This window comes from Ranitomeya imitator, chromosome 5 (assembly GCF_032444005.1).
Source record: "Ranitomeya imitator isolate aRanImi1 chromosome 5, aRanImi1.pri, whole genome shotgun sequence".
In the NCBI taxonomy this organism is placed as follows: domain Eukaryota; kingdom Metazoa; phylum Chordata; class Amphibia; order Anura; family Dendrobatidae; genus Ranitomeya; species Ranitomeya imitator.
Window position 1 is genome coordinate 473,826,752 of NC_091286.1, and position 13,944 is coordinate 473,840,695.

Here is a 13,944-nt window from a genome sequence, read left to right on the forward strand (position 1 = left end):
ATATGCGGTCCACATAGGTCAGTGATTTTTCCACTTTATTAATATGGTGTACACATATAGTATTTTTGATATCTCAAAAGGGTGTGACACATTCCCATATATTATTCCAGCTTTAATTCTACATTATTTTAGCACATATTAATTTTACAGGGGCCTGTGCTGTCTATAATTTGACTCCTTTTTATTCAAAGACATCTAACATATACAGACTTTTAATGTTTTTGTGTAAAATCGCGGGCAGACAGGCACGAACACACACACACACACACACACACACACACACACACACAACACACACAAGAAATAGACATTTAGGACTTATTTATGATTAATATGCGATTATTAGTCATTTAGGACTTATGTTATCATGTTTTTGCACTTTATTAATATGCGGTTATTAGTCATTTAGGACTTATGTTATCATGTTTTTGCACTTTATTAGCATAATCAATTACTTATCACGGCCACTAGATGGCATAATATCATATTAATTATACATTGGGGTATACTTTTGAAAACTTACAAATTCATTGGAAATTTTTAAACCATTATTGCTTAGGCAAATACAGAATATAAAAAGTAAAAACATTAAATAGTACAAAAATGTTTTATTGTCAGAACTAATTGGAAATAAAGAACACATTTTAAGCTAACCGCACTCACTTTACACAATCAGAAAAAAGGAAACACACTTTAAGTTAGCTAACAGCATGATGCCGACAAATGCATCTTTGCGGAATCTGAACACAACACATACAACACACACCATACAGAGCACATACAACACATGCGACACACACAACAAACACACATAACATACAAAACACACACATCACATACAACACACACGACAAGCATACACACACAACATACAGAACACATACAACACATGCGACACACACACAACACACACAACAAATACACATGATTTTTTGCACTTTATTAATATGCTGTTCACATATAGTATTTTTGATATCTCTTATTTCCCTGGTGTAAAATCTCGTTGATGGCTTACAAAGACATTTCAATACTATAAAAATTCTTACAGAATATAAAAATGGTTTACTGGCAGTACTATACTGCGACTGGCTTATTTTTGTACAAATTCAGGCTGTTTGCTGATCCCCTTTCTGTATTTGCAAACCGTGCAATATATCTTTATAGAAATAACACTTCTGCACCCACGGGCGCTTCTCAGCCAATCAGGCATCCGGTACGCATCAGGCACTGTGAAATAATGCAAAAATACAGCTGTGTGCGGCTGGCTGCAGCAACATTTTGCTATTATAAGTTTATGGTTTGTAAAGAACACGCATCACATACAGAACTCACACACACACACACACAACACACAACACGCACATATGAAAAATGACAATCATTGTATGTGATTTAAAAGACTTTAGTTAGATTTATCAGGGGTGATTTAGTTTGAAAGCACGCAGTTCCGCGGTAATGGCAGGTGTTGGACATGCATTTAACAGTCTTTCATATGTATCGCAGAAAGATTTTAGTCCCATCTGTGCGAGTTTGCTTTGAGCGTACTGCGCAGACATGTCAGTAAACATTTTGACATGGGCAGCATCCCACGAAGGACGACATGTGTAAGGTGTATGTACAGCAACTTTCTGCTTTCTATCTACACGGCGCCGGGATACGGCGCGTTTCTTTAGAGGTAATACAGGGGCAAAAACGCTAGAAGAGCCTGCAAGAGCAGTATCTGCAGATTGCACAGTCTGGCACACAGGTATATTGAGGGGGTCTATGGGTGACCACATACCCTCGGAGAGCTGTTCAATTTCTCTGTTTTCAGGAGTAACTTGTGGTATGGCGTCTGGGCTATTGGAGGGCCGTGTTATGCGGGTCCTAGCGTTCTGCGCTGCCCGTTTCTCTCTTGAAACGCGCGTATATTTCTGATGTGAAATCTTGGGGCTTGGATTCCCGGGTTGTTTTGGTGCCGCGGAGCATTCATCACGATCCACAACACAGATGGGCGAAAGAGATGTTGCGCGCACCGCCGTATTAGCTCTTTGCGGTTGATTCTCTGCAGCGCCGTAATTACGCCGGTGCAAAACTCGTTGCTGAAGAGGCGACGTATCTAAAAGAAAAGATATAAGTGGCGGTTAGCCGCGAAACGGATCAAAATTGGAAAAGCTAAACGGCGACGCATAGCTATGATACTGCGTAATATTTGAAAAGTTAACGGGGTCAGCTACCCATGAAATCATTGTAACAATATTTACATAAACATGTATAGAGCAGACCAGATATATACTTACAAGTATGAAGCGGGAATTGTTCCACAACAGCTCCTGATTTAACGGGCGGCGCAATGCTCAAACTCGCAGAGGCGGGAATATTCTCTTTTTCAAGCTGTATTTTCCGGGCAACTAGATTAGCGGGTGTAAGTAAAAATATAACGATTAGCGAACATAGAATTGATTTTCTACACAAAACTGCAGCATTGAGACGGTATATATATATATATATATATATATATATATATATATATATATATATATATATATATATATATATATATATATATATATATATTTTTTTTTTTTTTTTTTTTTTTTTTTTTTTTTTTCAAAAATGAATTTTCTGACAGTTAGCTAGCAGCTGTAAGTAAATAAGAGCATTACACAAAAGTGAGAATCGCCTGTATTCCAGGTGACCAGATACCTTTTCTATTCTTGAAACACCTGCGTAACGAGCTGCCGCGTCTTTTAGGCGCATCGGGTGGCGATGAAATTGCAGGGTTCTTGACATCTATGATCTCCACGTCGGAACCCAGCGTATCGCATGGTTCGGGAACACACCAGTTTTCAGGCATATCGTGCGATGTCTCCGTGTCAGTATCTGTATGAGAAATTGCGCGTAGTTCGTGTTTACATACAAAGGATTAAAGCAACTGACGTAGTATAATATAGTTTTACGGCATAAACATATTTGCGGTGTAAATTAATATAGCAAGACTTATGCCGCTATATATTAATAATTCAGTATTATATTGGTGGCTACCGCTATTATCTATTGTATTACACAGATTAGAATGTAGAATGTTAGCCCGCAAGGCCTGGGTCCTCTGTATCAGTCCGTCATTGTTAGTTTGTTTACTGTATGTGCTATTTGTAACGTGTATGTAACCCCGTCTCATGTACAGCACCATGGAATCAGTGGTGCTATATAAATAAATAATAATAATAATAATATATATATTTAGCTTTCTTACATGTGATACATGAAAGATAAATATCTTTGTACCGTGTTACAATGAAATTTCTCCCTATCTAAAAGCAAAAAGGCGCGCCTAATTACCCATGATGAGGTGAAGAGCAGGGCCATTATCGGTTAGCGGCTCCAATGCGCTCATAATTCTGCGTTATGAAATTATTGCGCCAATCGGGCGACATACACGGCTCTTAAATAAGAAAGAATGCGTGAATATATAATTAATATAAATTACTTATAATATAATGACTCAATCAGAATGAGTCAATACTCTGCACATTATACGCGTATAATACCTAGTTGTGTGCTTGCAAGAAGGGGGCTGCATTGATCGCGAGGGTATTGGGCGTCCATCATAAATAAATAGGGGAAAAGTTTTATCTATAACTGCTCCGCCAATAAATACAGTTTAAAACTACGTTACAAAAATATGCGTTACAGGCAATGATAATATTATGCCGCAAATAAAACAGTAACACTTACCGTATATACTCGAGTATAAGCCGACCCGAGTATAAGCCGACCCCCCTAATTTTGCCACAAAAAACTGGGAAAACTTATTGACTCGAGTATAAGCCTAGGGTGGAAATGCAGTGTTTATACTGGCCCCATAGATGCCCCAATACAGTGCTCTGCAGTGTTTATACTGGCCCCATAGATGCCCCAATACAGTGCTCTGCAGTGTTTATACTGGCCCCATAGATGCCCCAATACAGTGCTCTGCAGTGTTTATAGTGGCCCCATAGATGCCCCAATACAGTGCTCTGCACTGTTTATATTGGCCCCATAGATGCCCCAATACAGTGCTCTGCAGTGTTTATACTGGCCCCATAGATGCCCCAATACAGTGCTCTGCAGTGTTTATACTGGCCCCATAGATGCCCCAATACAGTGCTCTGCAGTGTTTATATTGGCCCCATAGATGCCCCAATACAGTGCTCTGCAGTGTTCATAGTGACCCCATAGATGCCCCAATACAGTGCTCTGCAGTGTTCATAGTGGCCCCATAGATGCCCCAATACAGTGCTCTGCAGTGTTCATAGTGGCCCCATAGATGCCCCAATACAGTGCTCTGCAGTGTTCATAGTGGCCCCATAGATGCCCCAATACAGTGCTCTGCAGTGTTCATAGTGGCCCCATAGATGCCCCAATACAGTGCTCTGCAGTGTTCATAGTGGCCCCATAGATGCCCCAATACAGTGCTCTGCAGTGTTCATAGTGGCCCCATAGATGCCCCACATTAATCTGTGCGATGGCCGCTGCTGCTGCAATAAAAAAAAAAAAAAGCCATACTCACCTCGCTACTTGCAGCTCCCAGCGTCTGGTCCCGGCGTCTGTCTGCACTGACTGATCAGGCAGAGGGCGCCGCGCACACTAGTGCGTCATCGCGCCCTCTGACCTGAACAGTCAGAGCGCAGATAGACGCCGGGAAGATGGATCGGCGGCTGGAACGAGGACAGGTGAATATAACATACTCACCTAGTCCTGGCGATCCTCGCGCTGTCCCCTCCTGTCTTCCGCGCTGCAGCTTCTTTCTCTGTCAGCGGTCACCGGCACCGCTGACAGAGAAATGAATACGCGGCTCCGCCCCTATGGGAGGTGGAGCCGCTTATTCATATCTCTAATGAGCGGTCCCACGTGACCGCTGAAGAGAGGAAGAAGCTGCAGCGCCGAAGCCCGTGGGACGGCAGGGACAGCGCGAGGATCGCTGGGACTAGGTAAGTATACCCCAGCGCCCTCAGCCCCTCACCCGCCGACCCTGCCACTACCGTGACTCGAGTATAAGCCGAGGGGGGCACTTTCAGCCCTAAAATTTGGGCTGAAAATCTCGGCTTATACTCGAGTATATACGGTACTTTTTCAGAGAGTAGCGCAGCTGTTCAGAGGCCCTACATTAAACACTTACTTTTTCAGAGAGTAGCGCCGCTGTTCAGAGGCCCAGAAAAATGTTGTTTAAGATTCTGCATCTCAAGCTTGGAGGAACTATCCATGTATTTAAAGAGAAATTACCACCCACCGTGACCACACCTACAGGGAATCCGCATTATACGGCACCCGTGACTAATTGCTAACACATGTCAGATAGCAATGGTGGTTATGCCCCCGCCAATGCATCTAGCTGACAGTATAACACTAACTTATTAAACAAATAACATCCTTAATTATGGTTTTAGAGATGCATAATTAAATATAATTAAGCAATTGCGAATAATAAGCCAACTGTCTTATATACTTACATTTAGAATAGTTCTTCTTTTAGTCTAGTCTGGCTTCTGGTGGATGTCTGCTGTACTATAGTGGTACAGCCAGCTGTATTTATCCTGAGTGTCAGAAAACAAGCCAGCTGTTAACACCCAGAAACACACCCAGTTACGACCCACCGAACGCCTTCTGTTAACACCCAGAACACAACCATACATGCAATTAATGCATGTATTAACTCAGTATTATACGCGTATAATGTGCAGAGTATTGACTCATTCTGATTGAGTCATTATATTATAAGTAATTTATATTAATTATATATTCACGCATTCTTTCTTATTTAAGAGCCGTGTATGTCGCCCGATTGGCGCAATAATTTCATAACGCAGAATTATGAGCGCATTGAAGCCGTGGAGCCGCTAACCGATAATGGCCCTGCTCTTCACCTCATCATGGGTAATTAGGCGCGTCTTTTTGCTTTTAGATAGGGAGAAATTTCATTGTAACACGGTAAAAAGATATTTATCTTTCATGTATCACATGTAAGAAAGCTAAATATATATATTATTATTATTTATTTATATAGCACCACTGATTCCATGGTGCTGTACATGAGACGGGGTTACATACACGTTACAAATAGCACATACAGTAAACAAACTAACAATGACGGACTGATACAGAGGACCCAGGCCTTGCGGGCTAACATTCTACATTCTAATCTGTGTAATACAATAGATAATAGCGGTAGCCACCAATATAATACTGAATTATTAATATATAGCGGCATAAGTCTTGCTATATTAATTTACACCGCAAATATGTTTATGCCGTAAAACTATATTATACTACGTCAGTTGCTTTAATCCTTTGTATGTAAACACGAACTACGCGCAATTTCTCATACAGATACTGACACGGAGACATCGCACGATATGCCTGAAAACTGGTGTGTTCCCGAACCATGCGATACGCTGGGTTCCGACGTGGAGATCATAGATGTCAAGAACCCTGCAATTTCATCGCCACCCGATGCGCCTAAAAGACGCGGCAGCTCGTTACGCAGGTGTTTCAAGAATAGAAAAGGTATCTGTTCACCTGGAATACAGGCGATTCTCACTTTTGTGTAATGCTCTTATTTACTTACAGCTGCTAGCTAACTGTCAGAAAATTCATTTTTGAAAAAAAAAAAAAAAAAAAAAATATATATATATATATATATATATATATATATATATATATATATATATACCGTCTCAATGCTGCAGTTTTGTGTAGAAAATCAATTCTATGTTCGCTAATCGTTATATTTTTACTTACACCCGCTAATCTAGTTGCCCGGAAAATACAGCTTGAAAAAGAGAATATTCCCGCCTCTGCGAGTTTGAGCATTGCGCCGCCCGTTAAATCAGGAGCTGTTGTGGAACAATTCCCGCTTCATACTTGTAAGTATATATCTGGTCTGCTCTATACATGTTTATGTAAATATTGTTACAATGATTTCATGGGTAGCTGACCCCGTTAACTTTTCAAATATTACGCAGTATCATAGCTATGCGTCGCCGTTTAGCTTTTCCAATTTTGATCCGTTTCGCGGCTAACCGCCACTTATATCTTTTCTTTTAGATACGTCGCCTCTTCAGCAACGAGTTTTGCACCGGCGTAATTACGGCGCTGCAGAGAATCAACCGCAAAGAGCTAATACGGCGGTGCGCGCAACATCTCTTTCGCCCATCTGTGTTGTGGATCGTGATGAATGCTCCGCGGCACCAAAACAACCCGGGAATCCAAGCCCCAAGATTTCACATCAGAAATATACGCGCGTTTCAAGAGAGAAACGGGCAGCGCAGAACGCTAGGACCCGCATAACACGGCCCTCCAATAGCCCAGACGCCATACCACAAGTTACTCCTGAAAACAGAGAAATTGAACAGCTCTCCGAGGGTATGTGGTCACCCATAGACCCCCTCAATATACCTGTGTGCCAGACTGTGCAATCTGCAGATACTGCTCTTGCAGGCTCTTCCAGCGTTTTTGCCCCTGTATTACCTCTAAAGAAACGCGCCGTATCTCGGCGCCGTGTAGATAGAAAGCAGAAAGTTGCTGTACATACACCTTACACATGTCGTCCTTCGTGGGATGCTGCCCATGTCAAAATGTTTACTGACATGTCTGCGCAGTACGCTCAAAGCAAACTCGCACAGATGGGACTAAAATCTTTCTGCGATACATATGAAAGACTGTTAAATGCATGTCCAACACCTGCCATTACCGCGGAACTGCGTGCTTTCAAACTAAATCACCCCTGATAAATCTAACTAAAGTCTTTTAAATCACATACAATGATTGTCATTTTTCATATGTGCGTGTTGTGTGTTGTGTGTGTGTGTGTGTGTGTGTGTGAGTTCTGTATGTGATGCGTGTTCTTTACAAACCATGAATTTATAATAGCAAAATGTTGCTGCAGCCAGCCGCACACAGCTGTATTTTTGCATTATTTCACAGTGCCTGATGCGTACCGGATGCCTGATTGGCTGAGAAGCGCCCGTGGGTGCAGAAGTGTTATTTCTATAAAGATATATTGCACGGTTTGCAAATACAGAAAGGGGATCAGCAAACAGCCTGAATTTGTACAAAAATAAGCCAGTCGCAGTATAGTACTGCCAGTAAACCATTTTTATATTCTGTAAGAATTTTTATAGTATTGAAATGTCTTTGTAAGCCATCAACGAGATTTTACACCAGGGAAATAAGAGATATCAAAAATACTATATGTGAACAGCATATTAATAAAGTGCAAAAAATCATGTGTATTTGTTGTGTGTGTTGTGTGTGTGTCGCATGTGTTGTATGTGTTCTGTATGTTGTGTGTGTATGCTTGTCGTGTGTGTTGTATGTGATGTGTGTGTTTTGTATGTTATGTGTGTTTGTTGTGTGTGTCGCATGTGTTGTATGTGCTCTGTATGTTGTGTGTGTATGCTTGTCGTGTGTGTTGTATGTGTTGTGTTCAGATTCCGCAAAGATGCATTTGTCGGCATCATGCTGTTAGCTAACTTAAAGTGTGTTTCCTTTTTTCTGATTGTGTAAAGTGAGTGCGGTTAGCTTAAAATGTGTTCTTTATTTCCAATTAGTTCTGACAATAAAACATTTTTGTACTATTTAATGTTTTTACTTTTTATATTCTGTATTTGCCTAAGCAATAATGGTTTAAAAATTTCCAATGAATTTGTAAGTTTTCAAAAGTATACCCCAATGTATAATTAATATGATATTATGCCATCTAGTGGCCGTGATAAGTAATTGATTATGCTAATAAAGTGCAAAAACATGATAACATAAGTCCTAAATGACTAATAACCGCATATTAATAAAGTGCAAAAACATGATAACATAAGTCCTAAATGACTAATAATCGCATATTAATCATAAATAAGTCCTAAATGTCTATTTCTTGTGTGTGTTGTATGTGTTGTGTGTGTGTGTGTGTGTGTGTGTGTGTGTTCGTGCCTGTCTGCCCGCGATTTTACACAAAAACATTAAAAGTCTGTATATGTTAGATGTCTTTGAATAAAAAGGAGTCAAATTATAGACAGCACAGGCCCCTGTAAAATTAATATGTGCTAAAATAATGTAGAATTAAAGAAAGCTGGAATAATATATGTGAATGTGTCACACCCTTTTGAGATATCAAAAATACTATATGTGTACAGCATATTAATAAAGTGCAAAAATCACTGACCTATGTGGCCCGCATATTAATAAAGTGCAAAAATCCCTGACCTATGTGGTCAGCATATTAATAAAGTGCAAAAACATGATAACATAAGTCCTAAATGACTAATAACCGCATATTAATAAAGTGCAAAAAATCCCTGACCTATGACAAAAAGCTAATATAATATAAACCAAAGATATAAAAAGAATGCTGAATTTTTACTAAACAGGTTGCTGCAGAATAAAAATGTCACAGCATGGAATAATAATGCTGAATTTATTTTCAAAGGATCCGTAATACCCGGGTCTAACTTACTGGATTTGGTACGTAGTACAACGCAGAGTCATGCTCTGAACAGTAGAAATTTACCGCCGGGTTGGGATTCATTTATGCAGGCTATGGCCGAGCTAAATATGCCGTCTACAGTTGTGGGTAACCCCGCTACTAGGAAGCTTTTAGATGAATTAAAAATTACCAACAGTGAGACACGCTCTGTATCTACACCGCTGAAGTTAGCGGCGGCTCACCGTACAATTCAATCTTTACATTCCCCGTCATTAGGTACCACACGTGGGACTTTGCTACCTAAAAAAAGGTCTCTACCGATGCTACAAACCATGTGGCTCACGATGTAAAGAATGTACTGGATAAATGCTGTACACGCCTTGTAACGCTATATTAATTATTTTGTAAGAAGTGTAATTGTTCATTGTACTATTTAATGTTTTTTACTTTTTATATTCTGTAAGAATTTTTTATAGTATTGAAATGTCTTTGAGATGTTGTTTTATTGTGAGAAATAAATTTTTTTACAATATCGTGTCTTTGGTTTTTATTCGTATAAAACACGCCGCTTCTTACTTGTGTTGTAACATTGGGTCATATTATAGCTTGTGTTGTAACATTGGTGCATATTATATATATATATATATATCAGAAATAAGTTGTCCAGTAACTCTTCTGTTTGTGTATATAAGGCAGCCACAAGGAGAAAATCTGCTACACTGTGAATAAACACAGCTTACAATGCCCCACAGATAACAGCTAAATAACTTCTCAGATGCCATCTTCAGGACACAAAAAAGAGAAAGCAAATATCAAACATTCGGCGTTATAAAAACCAATGCCTGGGCACATGACCCGCAATAACATTCAGGTACAATACATGTACAAACAGAAAAGCTGCCTCTTCTGCTTGTGAAAATAAACATTTATTGGGTACGCAAATACAACAACAATTGACCTAGGTGTTATAAACCTCTGAACCGCAGTTAACCTAAACATTTAGGTAATGTTCACCATTTAGTTAGTGTTCACCATTTACAAAAACAAATAGACAGCTTTAAGTTATCCACTATATGAATACACTGAATAAAACACAGCTTGCAGAATCAAACTCGGGCTACGTATAAAATCTAATATAAAACAAATGAGAAAGGTGTTATAAACCACGTGTAAAATAAATACACGACTAGGCTATAATTATAAACATGTGTTATATAAGTTCTCAAAACACAGCTTACAGAATCAAACTCGGACTACGTATAAAAACAAAATACGAGGAATAATATCAAAACTACAACAAATTAAAGTATATCAAACGATATCAAAAGGGGAAATCAGCCAGCCTCAGGGACAGCTGGCTGACAGGAGGAGGGGAGGGGTTACACACTTTGATACACTTTGATAGGGGCGGGGCACCTGTCAGATTGAGTTTGACGAAACCTATGAATTATACACTACTGCCACCAAAGCATAATAGTGTTTTATTACTTAGCCAAGATCTGTGTGACCCAGGATTCTGTATTACTGAAGTTGACATCAATATGCATGATACTGTACATAAGTTCAAAATGAATGCATATTGATATACCGTAATAATGACCGGTTCAATTATTCCTAGTTTATAATGCCAATGTGCACTTTAACCCCTTAACCCCCAAGGGTGGTTTGCATGTTAATGACCGGGCCAATTTTTACAATTCTGACCACTGTCCCTTTATGAGGTTATAACTCTGGAACGCTTCAACGGATCCTGGTGATTCTGACATCGTTTTCTCGTGACATATTGGGCTTCATGATAGTGGTAAAATTTATTTGATATTACTTACATTTATTTGTGAAAAAAACTGAAATTTAGCGAAAATTTCCCAACTTTGTGTTTTTATGCCCTTAATTCACAGAGATATGTCACACAAAATACTTGATAAGTAACATTTCCCACATGTCTGCTTTACATCAGCACAATTTTGGAACCAAAACTTTTTTTGTTAGGGAGTTATAAGAGTTAAAAGTTGACCAGCGATTTCTCATTTTTACAACACCATTTTTTTTTTTAGGGACCACATCACATTTGAAGTCACTTTGAGGGGTCTATATGTTAGAAAATACCCAAAAGTGACACTATTCTAAAAACTAGACCCCCAAGGAACTTATCTAGATATCAATACTGCAACCACCGCGCTAAACTCAGGCTGAAAATAAATAAATAAATAAATAAATAAACATACTTCTGTTATGGCTGTTTTTGTACTATATGGGGACCCTTATGGGTAAAGGGCTACACCTAATTACAGCAATTCACTGAAAGGAAAAATATACAGGAGGTCGGTATATTGATTGGGGCCGTACAAATAAATTACCAAAGATATTGGTTAAGTAAACTCACTGCTCTTATAAGACCGTATTAGGTGTTCCTATGTGGGGTTAAGTGTTTCTCTTTCCACGGTGTGATAAACCAATGCTGGAAGGTAAAATAAAATATACAAAAAAAAAAAATCGATATACTGATTTGACCGTATAAATGAATTATCAGCGATATTGGTGGAATACACTTACTCCTTTTATAAGACCATATAGGCTGCACCTGGAGTGTAACTGTGTGGGGTTGAGCGTTACTGTTTCCACGGTGTAGTAAACCAAATGCTGATAAATAAATAAAGCAAAAATAGAGCAAATAATACTAATGGTACCTTAGTACCTGCGTCCAGGAACCTCAGCTTCAGGCACTGACCACACAACGTCTGCTGAGCTCATTGAGTGTTGCAACTGGCACCGCATTCAGAGGATCACTTTGCCATCTTCACTGCATGTTTTTTCCTAAGCAGGATTTGGTGAGTGCCAGTTGATTTCCATAGATACTGCTGCAACCTATGTAGTATTCAATAATCCAATGATTTAACCCCTTCCCGACCTTTGACGCATACGCTGAGTCATGAAAGTCGGTGCCATTCCGACCCATGACGCAGCATATGCGTCATGGAAAGATCGCGTCCCTGCAGATCGGGTGAAAGGGTTAACTCCCATTTCACCCGATCTGCAGGGACAGGGGGAGTGGTAGTTTAGCCCAGGGGGGGTGGCTTCACCCCCCCGTGGCTACGATCGCTCTGATTGGCTGTTGAAAGTGAAAGTGCCAATCAGAGCGATTTGTAATATTTCACCTAAAAAACTGGTGAAATATTACAATCCAGCCATGGCCGATGCTGCAATATCATCGGCCATGGCTGGAAACACTTATGTGCCCCCACCCCACCGATCTTCCCCCCAGCCCTCCGATCTGTGGTCAGCTCCCCCGTCCTGTGCTCCGCTCCCCCGTGCTCCAATCACTCCCCCCATGCTCCAATCAAACCCCCTGCACTCCGATCCCCCCCGCACTCCGATCCCCCCGCACAGCGATCCCCCCCCCCGTGCTCCGATCCACCCCCCCGCACAGCGATCCCCCACCCCGTGCTCCAATCCACCCCCCCGTGTTCCGATCCACCCCCCATGCTCCGATCCATCCCCCCGTGCTCCGATCTCCCCCACTTATACTTACCTGGCCTCCCGGGGTCCGGCCGTCTTCTTTCCTGGGTGCTGCCATGTTCCAAAATGGCGGGCGCACGTGCAGTGCGCCCGCCGAATCTCCTGGCCGGCAGATTCGTTCCAAAGTGAGTTTTGATCACTGAGATATAACCTATCTCAGTGATCAAAATAAAAATAATAGTAAATGACCCCCCACCCTTTGTCACCCCCATAGGTAGGGACAATAAAAAAAATAAAGATTTTTTTTTTCCCACTAATGTTGGGGTAAGAACTAGGGGTAGGGTTAGGGGTAGGGTTAGGGTTCGGGATGTGCACACGTATTCTGGTCCTCTGCAGATTTTTCCGCAGAGGATTTGATAAATCCGCAGGGCTAAACCGCTGTGGATTTACCGCAGTTTTTCTGCGCATTTCACTGCGGTTTTACAACTACGATTTTCTATTGGAGCAATTGTAAAACCGCTGCGGAATCCGCAGAAAGTGACATGCTGCGGAATGTAAACCGCTGCATTTCCGTGCAGTTTTTCTGCAGCATGTGTACAGCGATTTTTGTTTCCCATAGGTTTACATTGAACTGTAAACTCATGGGAAACTGCTGCGGATCCGCAGCGTTTTCCGCAGCGTGTGCACATACCTTTAGAATTAGGCTATGTGCACACGGTGCGGATTTGGCTGCGGATCCGCAGCAGTGTTCCATCAGTACCATGTAAACATATGGAAAACCAAATCCGCTGTGCCCATGGTGCGGAAAATACCGCGCAGAAACGCTGCGTTGTATTTTCCGCAGCATGTCAATTCTTTGTGCGGATTCCGCAGCGTTTTACACCTGTTCCTCAATAGGAATCCACAGGTGAAATCCGCACAAAAAACACTGGCAATCCGCGGTAAATCCGCAGGTAAAACGCAGTGCCTTTTACCCGCGGATTTTTCAAAAATGGTGCTGAAAAATCTCATACGAATCCGCAACATTGGCACATAGCCTTAGGGTTAGG

The 13,944-nt window shown here is 40.9% G+C and overlaps 2 protein-coding genes across 2 annotated transcripts; one reads left to right on the forward strand and one right to left on the reverse strand.

The window, feature by feature from the left end:
* Nucleotides 1-321: 321 nt before the first annotated feature.
* Nucleotides 322-3,357, reverse strand: LOC138680819 (uncharacterized). Its single transcript, XM_069768064.1, has 4 exons — nt 3,322-3,357; nt 2,686-2,862; nt 2,280-2,390; nt 322-2,098 (listed from the first exon to the last, which is right to left on the reverse strand). The coding sequence occupies exons 1-4, from the start codon at nt 3,323-3,325 to the stop codon at nt 1,416-1,418; spliced, it is 975 nt and encodes a 324-aa protein (XP_069624165.1). The 5' UTR covers nt 3,326-3,357; the 3' UTR covers nt 322-1,415.
* Nucleotides 3,358-5,656: 2,299 nt separating this feature from the next.
* On the forward strand, nt 5,657-11,361 carry LOC138637805 (uncharacterized). The gene is made up of 5 exons (XM_069726728.1): nt 5,657-5,895; nt 6,349-6,525; nt 6,774-6,884; nt 7,066-7,505; nt 11,338-11,361. Exons 1-5 carry the CDS (start codon nt 5,793-5,795, stop codon nt 11,359-11,361), a joined length of 855 nt encoding a protein of 284 aa, XP_069582829.1. The 5' UTR covers nt 5,657-5,792.
* The last annotated feature ends 2,583 nt before the right edge of the window (nt 11,362-13,944 follow it).